This window comes from Bos mutus, chromosome 21 (genome assembly GCF_027580195.1).
Source record: "Bos mutus isolate GX-2022 chromosome 21, NWIPB_WYAK_1.1, whole genome shotgun sequence".
Taxonomy (NCBI): domain Eukaryota; kingdom Metazoa; phylum Chordata; class Mammalia; order Artiodactyla; family Bovidae; genus Bos; species Bos mutus.
Window position 1 is genome coordinate 25,408,398 of NC_091637.1, and position 25,824 is coordinate 25,434,221.

The following is a 25,824-nucleotide window of genomic DNA, read 5'->3' on the forward strand; positions in this document are numbered from 1 at the left end:
ACATGTAGATTAGAGCAACTAACTGGAAAAAATGAAACAGAGTTGATGGAAATTGATAGACCAGGCAGGTAAAACTGGTGTCCTCTATTAGTCATACCAGCCTGTCCGAGCATTCTCAGGGCTCATGTTTCTGCTAGGGACCGTCACTGATTTCTTGCTTCTGCTGTTTTTCTCCACCTCACCTGTCCCTAGAATGACATCCCTTTCCAGATAACATTTCTTCACATCACCCACTTCCCAGATATCTTCCCCCCAACCAGATGTCTTTATTGCCCCACAAACACCACGGCCACAAGGTGGATTGTGTATCAGACTTTACTGAGGGTTTGGGGTAACAGGAAGGGACTGGAGTAGAGCACAGAACAGGCAACAACTTAAAATCAACCACCAAACACCACTGTCTGGAGACCCCGTCACCCGTACCCTGCAGGGGGACTTTTTCTCTGATCATGTTTTGCCTTAAATCCTGGGTTGAGGAAGTCAACACCTCTTTCTCTGTGATGTTTTTCATTTTCTTTCTGCCAGCTTCCAGTCTTCAAAAATTCTCTCCATTTCTTTTGCTGAACAGTTTACCTCTCCATCCCAAGCCCTAACTTCATCTCAGCCAGCTACAAACTGGCTAAGATGCTCTGATGACAAAGGACCATCTCCTCCATCCTTTAGTAGCTAAAGCAACAACAAAAGCTTGAAATTTCAGTTGGGTTTTCCCTTATTATGATCAAATATTTAGATGGCTCTCCCTCCCCCATGTGTCTCTAAGGTGCAGCGGGTGTTATTTAAATATTTATTATCCACCATCCTGAGCAAGCCCCAGGGTTCATCATATCTGTCTTAAGCTTTCTTTATTTTTATTTTGCAACATATATACTAGGGAAAAATGAAAGCAATCCAAATGCTTAATAATAGGATTCTGGATAACTATGCACATGCACTAGATGGTATGGTTTATAGCCACTAAAATGATAAATAGGAAGACTGTAGCAGAAACATGCTTATGAAGAAATGTTATGAGATACTGATTAAAATACTGTAACAGAAGGCTTTTATGAAAAAATATATTTTGTATGTGGACAAAGATGAGAAGGGAACACATGGACGCACAATGGAAATCACTATTATCTGGAGGCTTATAATAGGAGTGATTTTGAAATTTTCCATCTTTTGCTGAAATGTTATTATTTCCCTTTGCCACCAAAAAGTCAAAAGAGATAGGGTGGGAAATATTAACAACTCTAGGTGTGGGAAAGAAATAAGTGAGACCAGAGGACCCTCAAGGCAGTGCTTCTCAAACTAATTGATCATATTATTGATATGATCCTTCTATGATCTATTGATATGATCCATACTATTGATCCTTCTCTAAAAACATATTGATGCATTTAATTAATGTGTGTGCATGCTCAGTCACATCCGACTTTTTGTGACCACCCTGGACTGTAGTCTGGGAGGCTCCTCTGTGCATGGGATTTTCCAGGCAAGAACACTGGAGTGGGTTGCCATTTCCTCCTCCAGGGGATCTTCCCAATTCAGGGATAGAACTTGAGTTTCCTGCATTGGCAGGAGGATGCTTTACCACTGAGCCACCTGGGAAGCTCATGTTCAGGCATAGAAATCACTCGGTGGATCTTGCTAAGAGATTTCTGGGCCCCACCTGCAGAGATTAGAGTTCTGGAGGTCTGGAGTGGGGGTCCATGATTTTGGATTTCTAGAAAGTTCCTCAATGCTGCAGGTGCTATTTGTCCTTCATCAGAGTTTGAGTAGTACAGCCCTTGGGCACCTGTTGTTCACTCCTTAGAGCTCTAAAATATCTCCAAGTGAGGTCTTCAAGACCTCTTGTTCCTCAGGATCTTTGCTGATTGGGAGTTGGTTCTGACTGGCACTGTAAATCCATGCTGATGAGCTGTTCACAGAAGTGCTTGGTATCTCTGAGGTAGTCTGCAGAGTGAAGGCTGCTGCTGGGCCTGAGGCAATGTGCAGGGTCCTTGCTCTGGTCCGTCCCCTCAGACGGAGCCTCCAATGCATTTTAGCCCACTGCCTTTGCCAGCTGTCCCTTACTGCATCCCACAGCGTGGAAGGTGGCATGGGGAACAGCTGGAAATGCCCTGGAATGCCGCCTGAACAGCGGTGCCCTTGTTCACTTTCAAGGTGGTCACCTAGTGGTGATGGTGCTTTGGAAAGCTATTTCCCAGGTGACCCGGGATGGGGTGGTACTGATGGCGGGGATGTGGGTGATGCGAAGGGAGCCTTGAGCTTCTTCCCAGCTGCAGGTCACTTCTGAGGGAGATGGCAGGCATGCCTTAGAGGGATAGAATAAATACCTTCAGAATCAGGGGGTGTTCAGGCGGTCTCATTTAACTGCATATTGTGTTTGCAGGATTACTGATGATAATGATGATTATGTAAATTAATAAACACCATATTTCTTGAGGTCAGGTGCTGGGTGGGAGAGGTTGCTGTGAGCATTCCTCTGACCAGGTCCTGGCCAGGAGGTCTGGTCTTTCAGAAGGGCCCTGGGAACCAAGGAAAACCCAGGGTTCCAGGTTCCTCTGAGAGAGGGGAATCCAGACCCCTCATTCTCCCAGTTCAGACCTCTGGCTTCTCCTGGGGGTGGTAAAAATCAAAAAAAGACATGTTCTCTCATTTCATCCTCACAACAACCTTGTGAGGTAGATGTTATTCCCTCATTTTACAGATGAAGAAATTGGGGATCAGAGAGGCTGAGTTATTTGGGATCATAGGGCAAGAAAGTAGAGGAGCTGGGACTCGGGACCAGGTTTGTGGACTCTGGTCCACTATTCTTGCTGCAAGGTCGTAGATTTAGGTGATGGAGTGTGAGGGGCGAGAAGGGTGGGAAAAGAGGGAAAGGAGTCATTATAATCAACAACTTATTCCTTGTCTCCCCCCACGGCACATTTACATTCAAAGCACTCCCCTCCGGCCCTTTCATTCACATGAGGCTTACACAAAACAAAAAGGGCAAGGTTTTTCCTCCTCCTTTATACAACAAGGGGATGGAGGTACAGAGAGGTAAAGTGACTTGCTCAAGGTCACACAGCCTTAGAGTGACAGACATGAGTAGAACCCAGGTCTTCCTGTCTGATATTCATCTCATATACTGTGTGCTCTCAAGAGGTCACTGGGTGAAATAATTTTTCATGAAGAATAGTGGGGGAAAAAAAGAAACATATGACCAACAGAGATAATTATTACACCATGACCTATCCACCAATGGAATACTCTGTAGCCAGTAAAAATGATGGCTATGACCAGCCTAGACAGCATATTAAAAAGCAGAACATTACTTTGCCAACAGAGGTCCATCTAGTCAAGGCTATGGTTTTTCCAGTAGTCATGTATGGATGTGAGAGTTGGACTATAAAGAAAGCTGAGCGCCGAAGAATTGATGCTTTCTAACTGTGATGTTGGAGAAGACTCTTGAGAGTCTCTTGGACTGCAAGGAGATCCAACTAGTACAGCCCAAAGGAGATAAGTCTTGGGTGTTCACTGGAAGGACTGATGTTGAAGCTGAAACTCCAATATTTTGGCCACCTGATGCGAAGAACTGACTCATTTGAAAAGACTGTGATGCTGGGAAAAATTGAGGGCAAGAGGAGAAGGCGATGATAGAGGATGAGATGGCTGGATGGCATCACCGACTCGATGGACATGGATTTGGGTAGACTCCGGGAGTTGGTGATGGACAGGGAGGCCTGGCGTGCTGTGGTTCATGGGGTCACAAAGAGTCGGACGTGACTGAGCAACTGAACTGAACTGAACTGAACTGAAGAGTTTGATGACATGAGAAAGTGTTCATGCTCTAACATGAAGTGATGCAACACCATGCACACAGTTTGACTATTGAAAAATATATGTAAAAATACTGAGAGAAAATATATCAAGATGGCGGCTTTGGGGAAGTGGAATTATAAGTATTATTTTCCCCCTTTCCTTCTATTATTTTTCTGTATTTTTCCAAACTTCTAAAATACACATTTCATTTATAACAGGAAAAAATATACCCTTCTACATTTTAGTTTAAAAAAATATTGCTGGGAAGCAGCCCCTGTGCCTTTTGTGAATTTGAATCCATCTGCTTCCCTGGGTCACCACCCTGGCTCCACTGCCAGCCCATTGGGAAGGGGCTGGGTTTCAGGTGGATGTCTGTGCTGTGCAACCCTGGGGCTAGTACGTGTGCTTCTTGGCATGATCAGGGCAAGGGTCTCCTCAAAACTGGACCACTGTTATATGATATGTCCTGTATCCAATGCCAAATGGGGTTTGGGAGCCAGGGAAGGTGACCGCCCATAGTCTCACACTGAGTCCCCAGCCTGGAACCCGGGACTACTGACTTGCAGACCTCTCATCCCCAGACTGGCTGGCCATGGCACCGCCCACAGCATCCCACGCATCTCAACCTGCTGCTCGTGTGGGAGTGGACAAGGCTAAGTTGAGCCACCTCCACCCCTAGTAGCTGAATCTGTTCCCGCCTGCCCCCAGGCGCTAGCAGGCTGGTGGCCAGGGGACAGAGGTGTGTCCCGGGGCAACCTCGTCCAGAGAGCACCAGGGTCTCGGTCCCTCCCCACTGCCTCTGCCCGCCCGCGCCTCAGTCGTCCAGGTGCTGCTCCTCCCAGGTGGACGTGGGGATGGCGCTGTAAGGGTCCATGATGACCTTGGCACAGCGGATGATCATCACGATGAGGAACAGGCAGAGGAAGACGAAGCAGGCCAAGGTCAGTCCTTTGTCCACGTCCACGTAGACAGGCTCAGGCGTGGGGTCCTCCATCTCTCAGTGGCAGCTTCTGGCTCCTCCTCCGGCACAGGGTTGACTGGTACCATCTTCCACCCCTGCAGAAAGCCAGGGCAGTGCAGATCAGAGGGTCATGCCCACTTGCCTGTGGTGGGGGTAGAGGTGGGGGCAGAGCACAACCCTGGGTTCTTATATGCCCCCCTGGAGTGGAAGTTGGCTCCTTCCCCTTCCCTCCTGCACGTGAGAGCTGAGACCTCGTTTTCAGATGCCCACTGAGGTCTCTTCCCAGAGGGCACTCACCTGCTGGTCAGAGTGATCACCACTTCATAAGGGCCACTGGGTGGGCATGCACCCTGGGTGCGGCTGCTTCAGGAGGGAGGCGGGGGTGACCAGACATCACAGCTGGAAGCCAGAGAGAGCAGTGGCCTTTCCTTTAGAAAGCAGGGACCCAAACTGGCAGCAGCTGAAACAGAATATGACAGAACAAGGCTGGTTACTTCCCATGACACCCAGACTTGAGCTGGACTGGCAGAAAAGTCTGGCCTGGAGAGTTCCTGCCTGGGCATCGTGGTGGGAGCAGTCACACTTTACACCAAAGCTTTTTTCCTTTCCTTCTCTCTTTTAAAAAATATAACATTAAAAATTGTGATAAAATAGACATAAAATTTACCATGGTGACCATGGTTAAGTGCACAGTTTGGTGGCTTTAGGACATTCAAATCGTTGTGCAGCCATCACCACCATCCGTCTCCAGAGCTCTCTTCAACTTGCAAAACTGAAACTGTGCCCATGAAACCATTGGAATGAACTGGAAGATTGGGATTGACATACATACACTATTGATACTGTGTATAAAATAGATAACTACTGAGAACCTACTGTACAGCACAGGGAACTCTACTCAATGCTCCGTGGTGACCTGAATGGGAAGGAAATACAGAACAGAGGGGATATATGTATATGTAAGTCTGATTCTCTTAGCTGTATAGCAGAAACTAACACAACATTGTAGAACTATATTCCAATAAAAATTAAAGGTAAAATAAAAATACAACTGTAAAAAATTGTTTTATACATATTATAAAATTTACCAAAGTGACCATGGTGAGGTGAACAGTTCAGTGGCTTTAGGACTGTGTTTCACAGCTGGACTCAGTCTGGCCTCTCAAACACAGACTGAAATCCTCAGCTCAGCGTCTGCCCTAAGTTAATATCAGAGACCCCACACAGATTATAAAAGTCAGACCTTGGAAAAATTGTCTGGTGATTCTCCCCTGTCTTGTCTGGGGCCAGAACTGGGCCCTATAACCTGGCAACGTGCCCCAGAGGAAGGTTATCGGCATTTTCTGGATCCTTAAGCTGGGATGAAAGCCAAGAGCATGGATGCAAAGAACAGATTCTTCCACCCTCCAGATGGTGTGCGTTGATTAACGTTAATTACAGGGCGGACACACATCCCTTCCAGCCCCCCTTCCCAGTGAGGACCTGACGCCCAGCAGTGATGCAGCTGAACCCAGCTGCCATTCCTGGGAGCTGAGGGGCCGGCCTTCTCAGGGGTCAGCTCAGTGGTCCCCAGCAGAATGTAACTGTCCTTCAGCATGGAGCCTGCACAGGCCAGACACTCCATCTGCCACCTTCTCAGGGTGGCTGGAGGGGAACTTGCTCCCGAGTCAGGGTTTCTGATCTGGGCCAGTGAGCAACCCTGAAGGGAACAGCTGGTGGGCTGACCTGGCACAATTGTGAAAGCAAGCAGTTTTAGGGTTTGGGTGTAGCAGATCCAAATGGGGGCTTCCCAGGTGGCGCTAGTGGTAATGAATCCAATGCAGGAAATGCAGGAGACATGGATTCGATTCCTGAGTAGGGATGATCCCCTGGAGGAGGGCATGGCAACCCACTCCAGTATTCTTGCCTGGAGAACCCAAAGACAGAGGAGCCCGGTGGGCTGCAGTCCATGGGGTTGCAAAGAGTTGGACATGAGACTGAACACGTACTCTCCTAAATGCCTTATCTCCAACTACAATCCTGTTGAGTGTCAGGACTTCAGCATATGGATTTGGGGGTACAGAATGCAGTCAGAGCAGCATGTCAGTTTCTCAAGGGCAGGCTCCAAGACTGACCAAGGGCCACTACCAACCTGGACCCAGGACAGGCCCCTGCCTTGTGGGTTCACAGGAAATGCCAGAGAAGATGCAAACTTGCTTAGCTTCTGCCCTCCGGACACTAACGGTAGGAAGGCAAGGAGACTGAAAAAGCACATCACTTATTACTTCGGGGCTAAACAACCGGCTGTATCGACAGTGTGAATTCAATCAGGTAACAAAGACCAGAGCTGATCACGTGCAGTAATCTGCTGGTTCTATAAATAGTGGCGGAGTCATTATGAAAGGTGACCCATCAGAATCACTTCCCCAGATGACAGATGGGTTAAGTGGAAGGCGTTTGCTCAGGACACAGAAGAGGCCCAGTGTCATAACCCGACACTGATTGTGTTGTCCTGTGGGAGTGCACTTGGTGGCCCCACTCCTTCATCAGAGCAGTTAACAGGCTTGCCAGAGGGAGATGATGAGTCTGTGCTAAGAGATGATTAAAACCAAAAACAACTTAGGAATTTGTTTGGAAATCAGCGATTTTTAGAAGACGGCTGCTCTCGTCTCCCTATTCTAGGCTTCAGCTGCCACCTTTCCAGCCTCTGGGCAACCCTGCTTGCTTCAGACTGGGCCCCACAACCCGAACTGGCTCTGCCCAATCTATCCTGTTACTGTTCTGAAGTCGATTTTGGTATACTGAGTGGTATGTCTCAATCAAGTTTTGTATGTTCTGTGGTTTGTCTCAAGTTTGAAGTTGAGGGAGACTCTGCCAGCAACCAAGGACCTCTGTTCAGACCTGAATGGTGGGTATTTCCTCCACTGGCAGGCCTTGTCCCTATACTTGTGTTCTTAAGTGGACAGTTAACCACCCCCTACATCGTCTAGTTGCTAAATATACTGGGAATGTGTGTTCAGTCGTGCCTGACTTTTTCAGGACTCCATGGACTGTAGCCCTCCAGGCTCCTCGTTCCTGGGATTCTCCAGGCAAGGATACGAGAGTGAGTTGCCATTTCATCCTCCAGGGGATCTTCTGACCCAGGGATCAAACCCATGTCTCCTGAGTCTCCTACATTGGAAGGCAGATTCTTTACCACTGAACCACCTGAGAATCCCAAGTGAATATATTGTGCAGTGTTAAACACACTGCACCCTTAAGCTGTTTGTTCATTTTATCTTCATTTCAAAATCTGAACATAAAGCTAGCATATACTTGAACTCTTGGTGAAATTTAAATATTAATAAAATGGTATATCCATAAATACATACCATAACTACTACTAGGGCTGGAAAGATACATGGAGGGGATGGACTTCATGCAATATTGTGGAGAGAATTTGTTATTTTCTAATATTTAAATATTTTGATTCTTACATTTGACTTATAAAAAACATTGGCTATTTTTGTTCTATTTCCCCAGGTATGGAAAAATGCAAACAAATCAGTCAAAGGTGCATAAGAACACACTGTCCAGCTACTAGAGAAGAAGCAACTCACTGGGAGGCTGTTGGAAAAATGCATCTTAGAAGGGAAAGGAAAACTAAAATGAAGGTGGAACACGAGTATACCAGCTTTGGGCACTTTTGCAGTCAGACAGGGCTTCCCTGGTGGCTCAGATGGTAAAGAATCTGCCTGCAATGCAGGAGACCTGGGTTTGATCCTGAGGTCTGGAAGATCCCCTGGAAAAGGGAATGGGTACCCACTCCAGTATCCTTGCCTGGAGAATTCCATGGACAAAAGTAGCCATATAGGGAGGGGAAAGAAACTGCACAAAGATATGGAGGGTTTCATCAGCAGTCTTGCTGACACTGTAACATCAAGATCTGAGGCATGGGACTTCCCTGGTGGTCCAACGGTTAAGCCTCTGTTCTTCCGATGCAGGGGGCACAGGTTCGATCCCTGACTGGGGAAGTTCTGCATGTGGTGTGGTATGGCAGAAAAAATAAAAGAAGAAAGTCCGGTGCCCTTCCCAGTCTGCTGATCCACCAGGTGTGGCAGTCATAGCCTTGGTGGTGGAAAAATGACAAGAACAGTCAGAGGAAGGGCATCACTGAGAGACCGTGAGAGGCAATGAGAGGAGAAAAGGATCAAGGCTCTTCTTGTCCTTACACTAAAAGATCCGTTATTTGTGGTAACCTTAGTGAACTTCTGTTCCTTATAGAATCACTGTCAAATAGAAAACACGACTTTCTAGTGACTCTAGATGATTCTCAAAAAGAAATCTTCATTTCTGAAAGGCAGTAAATTGAATAGTGCCAAAAAGGGCACTAGCTTTCTACTGGTTATGAGGAGCAGGTTAAAAAAAAAGATAACGCTACATTGTTAAAGTGTATACGTTGCTTGTTAGTCCTAAATTTTTTATGAAATAAAAAGACGTTTACTCCTTGGAAGGAAAGTATGACCAACCTAGACAGCATAGACTTCCCTGGTGGCTCAGATGGTAAAGCATCTGCTTACAATGCAGGAGACCCAGGTTCGATCCCTGGGTTGGGAAGATCCTCTGGAGAAGGAAATGGCAACCCACTCCAGTACTCTTGCCTGGAAAATCCCATGGACGGAGGAGCGTTGTAGGCTACAGTCCATGGGGTCTCAAAGAGTCGGACACGACTGAGCGACTTCACTCAGACAGCATATTAAAAAGCAAAGACATTACTGTGCCAACAAAGGTCAGTCTAGTCAAGACTATGGTTTTTCCAGTAGTCATGTATGGATGTAAGAGTTGGACTATAAAGAAAGCTGAGCGCCGAAGAACTGATGCTTTTGAACCGTGGTGTTGGAGAAGACTCTTGAGAGTCCCCTGGACTGTAAGGAGATCCAACCAGTTCATCCTAAAAGAAATCAGTCCTGAATGTTCATTGGAAGGACTGATGTTAAAGCTGTAACTCCAATCCTTTGGCCACCTGATGCGAAGAGCTGACTCATTTGAAAAGACCCTGATGCTGGGAAAGATTGAGGGCAGGAGGAGAAGGGGATGACAGAGGATGAGATGGCTGGCTGGCATCACTGACTCAATGGACATGAGTTTGAGTAAACTCCCGGAGTTGGTGATGGACAGGGAGGCCTGGCGTGCTGCAGTCCATCGGATCGCAAAGAGCTGGACATGACTGAGCAACTAACTGAACTGAACTGAACTGAACTGAGTCCTAAATTGTATCCCAGTCTTTTGTGACCTTATGGACTATAGCTCACCAGGCTCCTCTGTCCATAGGATCTTCCAGGTAAGAATACTGGAGTGAGCTGCCATTTCCTTCTCCAGGGGATCTTCCCCACCCAGGGATGGAACCTGTGTCTTCTGCATTGGCAGGTGGATTCTTTACCACTGAGCCACCTGGGAAGCCCAAATATAGCTATAAAACAATGTAAATGTTAAAAAAAGAATTAAAAAAATAAAAGTTACATAACAGAAAAACTTCATAAAGATAACTTGTATCTAAAATTCTGCATTATTTCAATAAAAACTAGTAGAGGGAAGGTGGAACTAAATCAAAATGTAATAAAATTTTTATATCATTTGGGTAGTGTAAATATTTTAATAATTTTAATTAATTCAATAATTTAATGTAAATTTTAGTTTAATACTGATAGAACAGTGTAGATTAAGATACATGTTTAAACATTTAAAGACAACACTAGGAGAATGATATAAAATAATTGACTATTAAATTAGTTAGCTGAATAGACATTTTTATTGCCTATAGGGAATATACACTGATTTTAAATGTTTACAGAATAGTTACAAAAATTGATTTGGTGTTTATTTACAAAGAAAACATCTATACATTTTAAAAAGTAGAAATTTTACAGGCTATATTTTCTGACCACAAAAGATTAAACAAACTAACAGAACAACAAGCTATTTGATTTTAATAACGTTAAAAAATAATGATTGAGCTAATGAGAAAATTAAGCATAATTACAGAATATTTAGAAAATCACTCTAATGAGTATTCTACATATTAGAAGTTATGGAGTGAGGTGAGTGACATCTGTTTATTATATTCAGGGCCAAAACCATAGCTTTCATGATTGAACAAGAAGAATTAAATGCAGGGAAAGAAGAAATAAACTGAGACCATTATAAAAACAGCATCAAGGAAATCTGGAAGATGAAATAAGAATTAAAAGCAGAATTTAACAATTCACAAAACAGAGCACCAGTGAATTAAAAATAAACCACAGAGAAAGGTCTTTATAATAGTTTGAACCTGGAGAAACCTCTGGCAAAATTAATCTAGAAAGAAAGAGGAAAGACAAGTATACACCTTTAAGAATGAGAAGAGCCAACTGACTGGAAAAGAACCAGACGCTGGGAAAGATTGAGGGCAGGAGATGAAGGGGGCGGAGGATGAGATGGTTGGATGGTATCACTGACTCAATCAGCGTGAGTTTGAGCAAACTCTGGGAGATGGTGAAGGACAGAGAAGCCTGGCATGCTGCAGTTCACGGGGTCGCCAAGAGTCGGACACGACTGAGCGACTGAACAACAACAGGAGTGAGAAAGAGGCTATAACCACGGATACTAAGGAGATCAAAAACATAAGGGGTGGTGCTGTGTAAAACCCATCAGTACATTTGAAAAACTCAATGATATGGATGTTTTCTAGAATGTAAATGGTCAAAATGGACTAAAAATGTACTGGGACATAAAATTAAGCAATGTCCATGAGGTGTTTGTCAAGAGGGTCTAAGCAATCCAAGTTGGGCTGGCGTACAGCAGCCAGACCAAGGCCAAGTCCGTGAAGCTGCACAAAGTCCTCCAGGGCATCCTGGTCTACAATCCAAGTTGGGCTGGCGTACAGCAGCCAGACCAAGGCCAAGTCCGTGAAGCTGCATAAAGTCCTCCAGGGCATCCTGGTCTACCTGCAGTGCCCCTGGGCTGAAGGGCACCCCTCTTTGTTCTGAGAACTGGGGACAGCCTGGGAGCCACCACTAGGATTCCTCTCCTCTCGCACATCTGTGCTCCCCTTTGCCACTCTGAGATTACAAAACAACAAGAACACATTCCTTGCCAATATTTCTACTGAACAGCTCAAGCTCCAATGTCACCAAGTTTGAATACATTTCCTGGGACTAAGAAGTCCCGAAGGTGCTTATTTATGACCAAAGGGCGAGTTGGCTCATGCCTTCCAGATGGAGTGTCCTCTTAGTATCCGAAGGATGCCACATCACCTGGGGAAGATGGTTGATATTAACAGCTAGGAAGTTTTTACTTTACAGCATGGGTGGTTCTCCCAGGTGTGGGCTCTTCCAGCCTTCCCAAAAGCTCTGTCAAGAGACCCTGGGAAGAGACCTAGATTCTTCGCTTTGCTGCTATACACCAACCATATTCCTGGGCCTCTAGTTAACCTCCAGGATGGCTGATTGCCACCCATCCCAGGATCCACAGCCCCAGAGGTTCAAACCACTCCTCTCCTGGGACTTCCCTTCTGGTCCAGTGGTTAAGAATCCACCTTGCAATGCAGGGGATGCAGGTTTAATCCCTGGTTGGGGAACTAAGATCCTACATGGCTTGGGGCAGCTAAGCTCATGTGCCACAACTAGAGGACCCAAGCACCATAACGAAGATTCCATGTGCCTCAACTAAGATCTGATGCAGCCAAATAAATACTAAAATGCTACTCTCTCAATTCATCCCACTCTCTCCTTCCCCTTCAAGAGGGAGGGGATATATGTATACCTATGGCTGATTCACTTTGTTGGTATTGCAGAAACCAACAGAACAATTACCATCCAAATTAAAAAAGAAAAGCAAACGCAAAAAAAAAAAAAGCATTCCTCTTGCACAACGGAAACCAACATAACAATTATTATCCAATTAAAAAATAAAAATAAAAAAACAAAAACCAACCCATTCCTTTCTTAAGAGACCCCCAATTCCAGGCAAGGACCTGCCCCAAAGTCTAATGTTTTTATCTTCATGATGACTTTATTCTAGAGGCTGTGTTGCTCTTTCCTCCCTCCAGATACTGTTTAGGCAAGGCGTGAGCTACTGAGGCAGATTTCCAGAATGTGAATCTCAGGGGCAAAGGGTTAGAGTCTCAATCAGTATCCATTCATGAGGCTCTCAGACGACTCATGCAAATACGCCCGCCTCTCCCAGCATTTCTCTAGATCTGTGCATCAGCAGTTTATCTCCCAGAAAGAAATGTCAGAGTTCCACCTCTTTGAATATTCTGCCACACAGAACCAACATGACATTTAAAAAATGTCTGTCTGTATCTCCTCTAGCGATAGAAAACTTTGAAGACCGTCATCCTGTTTGAGAGGGCTGGGGCTCCGTAAACTGCACGGCACATATGTTTTCTGCCTCTACTTGTGTCACACATATGGCAAAAGAGAACACTTTCTGTTGACAGTATTTCCCCCAAATTCACGCAAATCCCCTCTGCAGAGCTCCACAAATTGCCTTCCTGCATTTGAAGGGTAAACTAGCAAGAGCCCAAAGTTTTGCAAACTGGCAAGAGATGTTTCTCTTCTGAAGAACATAATTCATTTCCAGCCATGAGTTGAGATGTTCTCACTTACTTCTTACAAATTTTACAAGTGTTATCTAGCAGCAGGGGGGCCAACAAGCTGACATTTCCTATGCTGCAATTCTCAAAAGTAATTTGAGCCTTGTTTTGGGTAATCAGTCTTTCAGTGTAAAGTCAGAAGCAATGAACTTGGACATCATCCAACCTACAGCCATTATTTTAGAGTTAGGGAGACAGGCTTAGAGAGGGCAAATGATGGGACTAATGATCCCTTTATAGGACCAGCACTCTTCTTTCTTTTTTTTGACCATACCATGCAGCATGTGGGATCTTAGTTCCCCAACCAAGGATCAAACTCATGCCCCTTGTAGTGGAAGCGTAGAGTCTTAACCACCAGACCTCCATGGGAATGCTGGTTGCTGGAGAGGACAGTGATGTGACACTTTCCATGATCTCTCCAACAAACATCTCTGGTTTTCCTGAATTCCTTCCAATGACAGAAGGTAGGTGTGAGTGCCAGGACCAGAGGGAGAAAATTCATCCTGTGTTTTTTGTCTGTGCCAGTGATAAGCTGGGCCTCTGTCTTACTCTGGATTGCAAAGCAACACAGCTCTAAAAAGAAAAATCTAGGAAATTGAGACAAAACTGCCAAAGATGAGGGCTGCTGGAGATTCAAGCAGGCAAGGGGTTGGAGTCCTATTTCAATGATTATGGTATTTGCTCACTACTGTATTTAAAATGGATAATCAACAAAGGACCTACTGTATAGCACAGGGAACTGTGCTCAGTGTTATGTGGCAGTCTGGATGGGAAGGGAATTTGGGCGGGGAGGGGGAGGAGAATGGATACATGTGTACCTATGGCTGAGTCCCTTTGCTGTGAACCTGAAACTATCACAACATAGTTAATCAGCTACACTGCCATACAAAATAAAAACTTAAAAAAAAAGACTATGGTATTGGCTATTGGTTCCTGGTAAATGATTTCCACCAAGTTAAGCAAGTTTTATTTCTCTAAGTTTTAATTCGCTTACATAGGAAAAAAAGGGGATGATAGGATTATTGTGAGGATTAAATAAAACATGGGAAATTCTCAACACAGAAACTGGCACCTAGTAAATGCTGAATAAATGCTAGCTGTTCCTATTAATTCTAGTATTCTAACAATTTTCATGGGACTTCCCTTTCTAGATGAACATGTGGATTTTTCACTGTCTATGAATAAATACCTTAATGTTGAACCAAATTTACATCCTGGAATAAATTCTACTTGGTATACCATTTTTAAAACACTGCTGGATTAAAATATTAATATTTTATCTAGGGGATATTACTACCATGACTAAGTAAAATGGATCTATTGATTCTTTTGTGTGTTATTCTATTAGATTTTTGTATCAAGGTTATGCTAATTTCTAAGCGCAAAAGGAAGATTTCTGTATAATTCTGTCTCCAGTAGTTCATATCTGTTCCTTAGAAGTTTTTTGAACTCAACTTGTGTGATCTTTTTTGGAAATGCGTGATGAAGAATACTTTTCAATTAAAAAAAATGTTTATGTTGGCTGTGCTGGGTCTTCATTGCTGCATGCAGGCTTTCTCTAATTGAAGCGAACAGGGGCTACTCTCTAATTGCAGATTGCAGTGGCTTCTTTTCGTGGAGCACAGACTCTAGAGCACAAAAGCTTCAGTAGTTGTGGTACAGGGGCTTATGGGAATCTTGCCAAACCAGGAATCAAACCCATGTCCTCTGCATTGACATGGGGATTCTTAACCACGAGACCACTGAGGAAGCCTCTCTTTCAATTTTTTAATGGATGTTGGCGTATTTAGATTTTCTTCTTCTTCTTATAGCAATTAGGGAAACAATTTTCTGCAGGAAGAAATTGTCCATATTATGTAAATATTCAACTTCAGTGACATAAAATTGTAATGGTCTGCTCTTACTGGGGTTTCCGTGGTGGCTCAGACAGTAAGGAATCTGCCTGCAATGCAGGAGACCTGGGTTCTATCCTTGGGTTGGGAAGACACCCTGGAGAAGAAAATAGCAACCCATTTCAGTATTCTTGCCTGGAAAATCCCATGGACAAGGGAGTCTGGAGAGCTACAGTCCCCGGGGTCACAAGGAGTCAGACATGACTGAGCCACTCACACTTTTCATTTCCTATATTGATACATGCTAGTTCATACCTTTTCTCTGTTGCATAGAATTCTGTGGTTGGACCACGATTTGTTCATTTCCCCTCCAAATGATGAACACTTTATTATTTCAAATTTTTAATGATGAAAATAATGTTTCAGTGAACTTTCTTATGCATATACCATTAGGCCAGGTTTTTTTTTTTTTTTTTTGCTGCTGCTGCTAAGTCACTTCAGTCATGTCCGACTCTTGCGACCCCATAGACGGCAGCCCACTAGGCTCCTCTGTCCCTGGGATTCTCCAGGCAAGAATACTGGAGTGGGTTGCCATTTCCCTCTCCAATGCATGAAAGTGAAAAGTGAAAGTGAAGTTACGGGGTGTTAACTGGACTGCAATTCTTTAGTCCTATAATTAGACTATCTCTAAAAAGACTCTGATGCTGGGAAGGATTGGGGGCAGGAGGAGAAGGGGACGACAGAGGATGAGATGGCTGGATGGCATCACTGACTCGATGGACATGAGTCTGAGTGAACTCCAGGAGTTGGTGATAGACAGGGAGGCCTGGCGTGCTGCGATTCATGGGGTCGCAAAGAGTCAGACATGACTGAGCGACTGAACTGAACTGAACTGAACTTTCTTGTGCTCAGTAGCTCAGTGGTGTCTGACTCTCTGTGACCCTTTGGACTGCAGCCTGCCAAGCGTCTCTGTCCATGGGATTTTTCAGGCCAGAATATTGGAGTAGGTTGCCATTTCCAAATCCAGGGGATCTTCCCAACCCAGGGATCAAACCCATATCTTCTGTGTCCCTGCATTGCAGGCAGATTCTTTACCTAATGAGCAATTGGAAAACCCCTTGTGCTGTGCTTAGTTGTTCAGTAGTGTCCGACTCTTTGTGACTCCGTCTCTGTCCATGGGATTCTCCAGGCAAGAATGCTGGAGTGGGTTGCCATGCCCTTCTCCAGGGGATCTTCCCATCCCAGGGATTAAACCCAGGTTTCCCGCACTGCAGGCATATTCTTTACCTTCTGAGCCACCAGGGAAGCCCCTTGTATATTGCCAATTTTTCCTCCAAAGTGGTTGTTCCAATCCCCACTTTCTCCAGCATTCTTTAGAAGCTGCTACCATTCATATCCTTTGTAGGACTTGGAATTGTCAGACTTGCATTACTGCTGTTCTGGTGGCGTGAATGTATGTCATTGTGGATTTAACTTGCATTCCCCTTATTTCTAATGACATTGGGTATATTTTTTACATTTACTGGCCATTTCATTTTTCTCTTTTTGAATTGTTGGGTTACTTTTCTTTTTCTTGTTTGTTTCTTCATTTTAGATATCATTCCTTTATTGGTCCTGTGCTTTGCAAAATCTCCCCACTTCATCTGTGGCTTGTCCTTTAAATTTGTTCAGAGAATCTTATTTGCACTTGCTCAAATTGTTTTAAATTTTAATATAGTCAGCCTCATTCATCTTTTCCTTTATAATTTATACTTTCTGTAACTTTTTTTTAAGGCCGTGCTATACAGTATGTGAGATGTGATGTGATGGATATGATGGATGTGATGTGATGGACATGATGGATATGGATATGAGAGTTGGACTATAAAGAAAGCTGAGCACCAAAGAATTGATGCTTTTGAATTGTGGTGTTGGAGAAAACACTTGAGATTCCCTTGGACTGCAGGAGATCAATCAGGTCCATCCTAAAGGAAATCATCCCTGAATATTCATTGGAAGGACTGATGCTGAAGCTGAAACTCAAATACTTCGGCCACCTGATGCAAAGAACTGACTCATTGGAAAAGGACTCGATGGACATGAGTTTGGGCAAGCTCCTGGAGTTGGTGATGGACAGGGAAGCCTGGCGTGCTGCAGTCCATGGGGTCGCAATGAGTCGGGCACAACTGAGCAACTGAACTAAACTGATACAGCATGTGAGATCTTAGTTCCCCAACCAGGGATCGAACTCTTGTCCCCTGCATTGGAAGTGTGGACCTTTAACCACTGGATCACCAGGCAAGTCCCATTTGTGACTTCTTAAATCCTTTCCTATCCTGATGTCTTGGATATATTCTCCTATATATATTTTCTAGAAGTTTGAAATTCTGTTTTTCTTAGATTTTCATCCATCTGAAACTGATTTTCATGTTATCTGATATGGAGTTTAGAGCTATGTCTCCCCCTCTGGATAAACTATCATCTTATCCCCATGTATTGACTAGTTTGTCCTTTCCCCAGTGATTTGTAACACAACCTTAAGCCTCCATCTACACACTTCTGGGCTGTCTATCCTTTTAAAATTTGTTTACTGTTTCTCCTTGTGCCAGTACATGCTGTCTTCGATTCCATTATAAAAACTTTATAGTACATCTTGATATATACTAGTCCAAGACCTCCATCTTGTAATTTTATTCAAGAGCCCCTTGGCTCCTCATATATGTTAGAATCATTTTGCTGGGATGTTGACTGGCAATCCAATGAATTCATAAATTAGTAATGAACTGCCATCTTGATGGCATGGAGTCTTTCTATTTGTGACAAATGTACTCAGGCTCTCATACATGTTCATAGATCATCTTTCATCATTTTCTCTATGTGAAAATGCTTATTTTCTGCTTATTTCTGAGTACTTAATATATATGTTATGATTTTCTTTGACATAATTGGGGAAAATTGAACATAGATTGAATATTGTATGATATTAGGGTTAAGTAGATCAGATCAGATCAGTTGCTCAGTCTTGTCCGACTCTTTGAGACCCCATGAATCGCAGCACACCAGGCCTCCCTGTCCATCACCAACTCCCGGAGTTCACTGAGACTCATGTCCATCGAGTCAGTGATGCCATCCAGCCATCTCATCCTCTGGCGTCCCCTTCTCCTCCTGCCCCCAATCCCTCCATCATCAGAGTCTTTTCCAATGAGTCAACTCTTCACATGAGGTGGCCAAAGTACTGGAGTTTCAGCTTTAGCATCATTCCTTCCAAAGAAATCCCAGGGCTGATCTCCTTCAGAATGGACTGGTTGGATCTCCTTGCAGTCCAAGGGACTCTCAAGAGTCTTCTCCAACACCACAGCCCAAAAGCATCAATTCTTCGGTGCTCAGCCTTTTCACAGTCCAACTCTCACATCCATACATGACCACAGGAAAAACCATAGCCTTGACTAGACGGACCTTTGTTGGCAAAGTAATGTCTCTGCTTTTGAATATGCTATCTAGGTTGGTCATAACTTTCCTTCCAAGGAGTAAGCATCTTTTAATTTCATGGTTGCAGTCACCATCTGCAGTGATTTTGGAGCCCATAAAAATAAAGTCTGACACTGTTTCCACTGTTTCCCCATCTATTTCCCATGAAGTGGTGGGACTGGATGCCATGATCTTCGTTTTCTGAATGTTGAGCTTTAAGCCAACTTTTTCACTCTCCTCTTTCACTTTCATCAAGAGGCTTTTTAGTTCCTCTTCACTTTCTGCCATAAGGGTGGTGTCATTTGCATATCTGAGGTTATTGATATTTCTCCCGGCAATCTTGATTCCAGTTTGTGCTTCATCCAGCCCAGCTTGTCTCATGATGTACTCTGCATATAAGTTAAATAAACAGGATGACAATATACAGCCCTGACGAACTCCTTTTCCTATTTGGAACCAGTCTGTTGTTCCATGTCCAGTTCTAACTGTTGCTTCCTGACCTGCATACAAATTTCTCAAGAGGCAGATCAAGTGGTCTGGTATTCCCATCTCTTTCAGAATTTTCCACAGTTTATTCTGATCCACACAGTCAAAGGCTTTGGCATAGTCAATAAAGCAGAAATAGATGTTTTTCTGGAACTCTCTTGCTTTTTCGATGGTCCAGCAGATGTTGGCAATTTGATCTCTGGTTCCTCCGCCTTTTCTAAAACCAGCTTGAACATCAGGAAGTTCACGGTTCACATATTGCTGAAGCCTGGCTTGGAGAATTTTGAGCATTACTTTACTAGCGTGTGAGATGAGTGCAATTGTGTGGTAGTTGAGCATTCTTTGGCATTGCCTTTCTTTGGGATTGGAATGAAAACTGACCTTTTCCAGTCCTGTGGCCACTGCTGAGTTTTCCAAATTTGCTGGCATATTGAGTGCAGCACTTTCACAGCGTCATCTTTCAGGATTTGGAGTAGCTCAACTGGAATTCCATCACCTCCACTAGCTTTGTTCGTAGTGATGCTTTCTAAGGCCCACTTGACTTCACATTCCAGGATGTCTGGCTCTAGGTCAGTGATCACACCATTGTGATTATCTGGGTCGTGAAGATCTTTTTCTTACAGTTCTTCTGTGTATTCTTGCCATCTCTTCTCAATATCTTCTGCTTCTGTTAGGTCCATACCATTTCTGTCCTTTATCGAGCTCATCTTTGCATGAAATGTTCCTTTGGTATCTCTGATTTTCTTGAAGAGATCCCTAGTCTTTCTCATTCTGTTGTTTTCCTCTATTTCTTTGCATTGATCGCTGAAGAAGGCTTTCTTATCTCTTCTTGCTATTCTTTGGAACTCTGCATTCAGATGTTTGTATCTTTCCTTTTCTCCTTTGCTTCTCGCTTCTCTTCTTTTCACAGCTATTTGTAAGGCCTCCCCAGACAGCCATTTTGCTTTTTTGCATTTCTTTTCTATGGGGATGGTCTTGATCCCTGTCTCCTGTACGATGTCACGAACCTCATTCCATAGTTCATCAGGCACTCTATCTATCAGATCTAGGCCCTTAAATCTATTTCTCACTTCCACTGTATAATCATAAGGGATTTGATTTAGGTCATACCTGAATGGTCTAGTGGTTTTCCCTACTTTCTTCAATTTAAGTCTGAATTTGACAATAAGGAGTTGATGATCTGAGTCACAGTCAGCTCCCGGTCTTGTTTTTGCTGACTGTATAGAGCTTCTCCATCTTTGGCTGCAAAAATATAATCCATCTGATTTCGGTGTTGACCATCTGGTGATGTCCATGTATAGAGTCTTCTCTTGTGTTGTTGGAAGAGGGTGTTTGTTATGACCAGTGCATTTTCTTGGCAAAACTCTATTAGTCTTTGCCCTGTTTCATTCCGTATTTTTTTGTTGGTTATGATAGAGGTATTGCAGTTATGACTATATAATGTAACTTCTTAGGCCTATTTGTTACACATACACACACACACACACACACATGCATGTATCCTGTTCCTCAGAAGAAATCAGTATTCTGATATCACCATGCATTAGTTTTATCTGTTTATAAACTTCATATAAATGAAACCAAGTGTGTACTTTTTTGTGTCTGACTTCTTTTGCTCAAATTATGGTCTATGACTTTTTAACCACATTTCCACATCTATCAATAGATCTTTTTTATTGCTGTGAAGTATTCCATTGTGTGACCACAGCACAATTTATTTATTCACTCCATAGCTGTTGGCCATTTGGGTTATTTCCAGCTTGGGCCTCTTATGAACTGTGCTGCTAAGAAATTGTTGTACTTCTTTGCTTATCTTTTGGTGAATATATGTACTCATTACGATTGGTTGTATTCCTTGAGGTCAAGTGGCTGGACTGTATAGTAGCTGTACGCTCAACTTCTGCAGATATCGCCAAAGAGTTTTCCAAGTTAGATGCACACTGGCATGCCTTTCAGCAATTCTAGTTCCTCTGTGTCCTCATCAGCATCTGATATTTTTAGACTTTTACATTTCAGCCATTCGGATGGGTTATATTGTGGGTCATTTCCTTAATGTGAAATGAGAAGGTTTTTTTTTTTAGCTATTTTGCTAGCCTCCTCTATGAAATGCCTATTCATGTCTTTTGAGCATTTACTTATTGGGCTATGTGTCCTTTTGATTCGTAGGCATGAATATATTCTAGATAAGAATCTTTTGTCAGATCCATGTATTGCAAATATCTTCTCTCAGTCTTTGTATTTCCTTTCCCTTCCCTTACTGATGTCTTTAGTGAACAGAAGGTCTACATTTTAATAAAATACAGATCATTAATTTTTCCTTTTATGGTTAGTGCTTTCTACATCCTATGTAAGAATTTTTTTCCTATCCCCAAATCATGAAGATCTCCTATGTTTGCTCCCTAAAATTATATATTATATCCCAGAATTAGAAAATATATAATTTCTAGGAGCAAATGAATGTCCGTGTTTGGTATTAAGTAAAGTTCACATTTTTTCCCCAGACATTGATCTCTCTTGCACCATTTATTGATAACACCATGTTTTCTCTTATTGTATTACAAGTCAAATGATCCATATAAGTGGGTTGATGTAATGATTTAAAAATACATCCCCAAATACTTCCAAAAGGGGCAGTCCATGGTCCCGCCCCCTGAATGCGGATGGGCCTCTGTGGCTGCCTCAAGGAATAAAATGAGGTGGAAGTGATGTCGTATCACTTCCAGGGCTGGCTGAGTTACAAAGGGTCACATAACCTTTGTGGTCTCTCTCGGACACTGGCTCTAGGAGCCTTTTGCCATCATGCCAGGAACTGCCTGGGGCTGCCACCTGGAGAGACTGCCTGAGACCACCCGTGGGCGAGGCTGTTCCTGTTCCAGTTGTGTGAGTCTTCCCAACCCACATGCCAGACAAGTGAGTGAGGAGACTTGGAGACCCCACTCCCAACCAGCATCTGGCTGCCATGACCTGAGAGATGCAGAACTGCCTAGTGGAGCCTACTTCAGCTCCCAGATATGTGATCAAAATAAATGATTACTATTTTTGAAAATTATTTTTAATTGGCAGATAATTGCTTTAAACGTAGTTCTGGTTTCTGCTATACAACAAAGTGAATCAGCTATATGTATACATATATCCCCTCCCTCTGAAGCCTCCCTCCCACTCACCCCAGCCCACTCCCCTAGGTTAAATAGTTACTATTAAGTCAAGATTTGGGTAATTGATTACACAGTAATAGATGACCAGAAACCGTCTATTTCTGGACTTCTTTATCCTGGTTCTGTTGTCTTTCTTTTTACCAAAACCACATTTTCTTGTGCTAGCTTTATCCTAAGTCGTGCTCAGCACGTTGGGATGTTGGATATCCTCATATTTCTGTCTGCTCACTTCTACAAAAGGAGCTGTAGAAACGATATTGGAAGCCACCGTGGCTCCTTCAGCAATTACTTGGGTTTGACACCCCAGTCATCTGCTCTAAGAGCTGCGGGGTTCCACCCTGGGCACAGTAACTGAAGCGGAGAGCAGTGGGCGAGTTTTATTTCAGAGAACTTGGGCCAGACCCAGAGGGAAGAGTTTAGTTCTTCCCTCCTCCCTGGGGAAGGTGGCAGCTCAAAAGCCACTCTGAGAAGCAAATCCCAATCACAGATAATAAAGAAAGAATAGGGCAAATAACCAACAAGGACCTACTGTACAGCAAAGGGAACTCTGGTCAATGTCATGTGGCAGCCTGGATGGGAGGGGAGTTTGGGGGAAAATGGATACGTGTGTATGTATGGCTGAGTCCCTTCACTGTCCACCTGAAACTATCACAACATTGTTAATTGGGTAGACCCCAATGTAAAATAAAAAGTTTAAAAAACCCCTGTGATGGGTTGAGGGCAGAGCTTTATAAGACCGTGTTTCTCTAACATCCATCCGCCTAACCTGGTTTCTCCTCCAACTCCTGAAGTGAGGTCTTTTTTTTTAAGATTTTTTTTGATATGGATCATTTTAAAAGTCTTTATGAAAATTTGTTACAGCATTACTTCCGTTTTTATGTTTTGGTTTTTGGCCCCAAGGCGTGTGGGATTTCAGTTTGCCGACCAGGCATTGAACCCGAACCCACCCGGGGACTGGAAGGTGAAGTCTTAACACTGCACTCCCTGCTGTGAGGTCCTTCCTGAGAGTTCTCCTCCCACTCAGTATTTGCTGGGGGTGGGGTGAGGGTAGGGCGCCAAGTGTCCCCTCCCCCTGCTTTTCTCCCTGGCTTTCCTGCTTGGGTTAGCAAGTCTCCAAGAGCATATTCTCTGCTTCATTTAGGAAGCAGTCCATGCACCAGGCCCTGGGGGCAAATGGCAAGCTTCTCCTGCAGGAGGCTCTGGCATGGTTCTCAGATTGGAGTTTTTCAGTTTCTCCTGCTCCCTGCGGCTGAGTGCTCCAGGGCTCCTGCTGCCCGTGCCTGCTGCTCTGGCCCTGCGCCTTCTGCTGCTGCGGGACACAGACCCCACTCCTGTCTTGTGGGAGTCAGCCTCTGACATAAGAGTTGAGCATTCAGTCATTGATGTCAACCTGATTCTGTCTGCTTCACAGCTTCCAGAAATTTTTATACCCTTCTGCTCCACTGAGGACACCCTAACCCCTTTACAGCACTGTTACAGATGTCTGTGTCTACACTTTGTCAGCTTTTTTTAAAAAACATTAATTTGTTTATTTGGTTGCATCGGGTCTTAGTGGTAGCACAACATGTGGGATTTTAGTTCCCCGACCAGGGATCAAACCTGTGTCCCCTGGATTGCAAGGCAGATTCTTAACCAGTGGACGACAAGAGAAGTACCTGTTTGGTCTACATTTTATTTCTTTGGTAATTTTAGTGGCTGTAAAGAACCAAGAGAAGGAAAAACACAATCAGTTCTTCATTTTGAAATGAGCAAGATTTGTCCCCCTCCCACCCATATCTTTTTTGAGAGTTCCCTGGTGGCTCAGGTAGTAAAGAATCTGCCTGCAATATGGGAGACCCACGTTCAATTCCTGGTTGGGAAGATCCCCTGGAGAAGGGAATGGCTACCCATTCCAGTATTCTTGCCTGAAAAATCCCATGGTCAGAACAGCCTGGCGGGCTACAGCCCATGGGGTCGCAAAGAGACACAACTGAGTGACTAACACTTTCACTTTCACCCATATCTTTGCTCTTTTGTCTATTAACCAGTCTAGTCTTCGTATCTTATTTCTGGGGATCATGGTTTACTGAGTTTTATTGAGTGAGCATAGCACATTCTATTTAAATTTTACCTCTGTTCCGTGAAATACATAATCTCCTTCGTGCTTCCCCCAAATCTTGAATTCCAGCTCCTTCCTTAATGTTACAAAGAGAAACAAATCAAACACAGTAAACTTGACATGCAAAAAAAATGTCCCTGTGTTTCCTACAGCAGATGGAATGTCCTTCACAGGCACCCACCTTGGCGAGCAGTCGGGGCACTGACTCATCAACAATATCACAGTCTTCCACTGTAAATATCACAGTCTTCTACTTCAGCTTTTTGGTTTCCTTTATTCATTCTTTATCTGTCATTCAACTGCCTGCTTCACACGGAGGCTGACTTCAATGATCTGTTGTTATTGATGTTGTTCAGTCGCTCAGTCGTGTCCAACTCTTTGCGACCCCATGGACTGCAGCATGCCAGGCTCTCCTGCCCTTCACTATCTCCTGGCGTTTGTTCAAATTCATTACCATTGAGTCGGTGATGCTCAGGTCGTCCTCCATGGTCTTACTTCCTCCCACCCCTGGGTTCTTGCCCCTCTCACATGTTACACCCCAGGATGTTTAGTGATGTCTGGGTGCCCTGCCCATTGTGCACAGGCAGTGGGAAGCCAGGAGCACCACCTCAGCCAGTGGGCCTCTGTTGGGTCCACTCCTTACTATTATTGATTAGACTATTTTACAGATCTGAAGAGTGGATGTAACTTGTGGAAGACTGATAGCAATGCAGATGATTCTTGCCTGGTAGCAAGGCAAAGAATTTTGCCTGGAAGAAAAATCACCCCAAAGGTTACACTTTATTGCTAACAGTAGCATGTTAGAAATTTTGCCTGTAAATCAGCAGTTGTATTCAAGCAGTCTTGCTTTCAGGGACTTGGAACAATTTACTTTTTCCAATTCTCTTGGAGTCAGCCTTGCCAGCCTGATAGCCCCTTCATTAATGAATTGAATAAATCATTGCTCACTTTATATACTGGGATTCCCAGGTGGTTCAGTGGTAAAGAATCCACCTGCCAATATAGGAGATGCAGGTTCAATCCCTGGGTCAGGAAGACTTCCCCTGGAAGAGGAAATGGTAACCCACTCCAGTATTCTTGCCTGGAGAATCCCACAGACAGAGGAGTCTGGCAGATTGTAGTCCATGGGGTTGCAAAAGAGTTGGACAGGACTGAGCTAATGAGCACGCACAGAAGGTGGTACCTGGGTTCCAGGGAGGTAGAGCGTGTGGATTCTGTGTCTCCTGGTCATCCTGGTTTCTGTGACCCCCAGCTCTTCTCTGTTCAAGCTGTCGGCTTGGTAACTTGAGGCTGGTGTTTCAGTGCTTTGGTTGACATAGCTTCTCACCAGCTTGCCTAGGCTGAAGAATCTCTGAGCCCTCTTCTCTACTCCATCTGCCTGACGGCTGTGCAGCTCCGGAAGAGGGTGGTGAGCCTCAGCACTGGCTCCAAGGACACACAAAACCCAAGGAGCTGGAAAAAGC

At 44.1% G+C, this 25,824-nt stretch overlaps 1 protein-coding gene and 1 non-coding gene across 2 annotated transcripts in view; one reads left to right on the plus strand and one right to left on the minus strand.

Annotated features, from left to right (window-relative positions):
• Positions 1–25,824, minus strand: part of CTXND1 (cortexin domain containing 1) — a 49,577-nt gene continuing 23,753 nt past the window's right edge. Inside the window, exons 2-3 of the mRNA XM_070358421.1 lie at positions 5,048–5,210; positions 1–4,845 (exon numbers count right to left, since the gene is read on the minus strand). Coding sequence (XP_070214522.1) covers positions 4,604–4,783 — 180 coding nt within the window. The 5' untranslated portion in view covers positions 4,784–4,845; positions 5,048–5,210 and the 3' untranslated portion in view covers positions 1–4,603. The remainder of the gene's footprint in view (positions 4,846–5,047; positions 5,211–25,824) is intronic.
• TRNAC-ACA (transfer RNA cysteine (anticodon ACA)) lies at positions 9,254–9,325 on the plus strand. The gene has a single exon. It is a non-coding gene; the product is annotated as a tRNA-Cys (tRNA).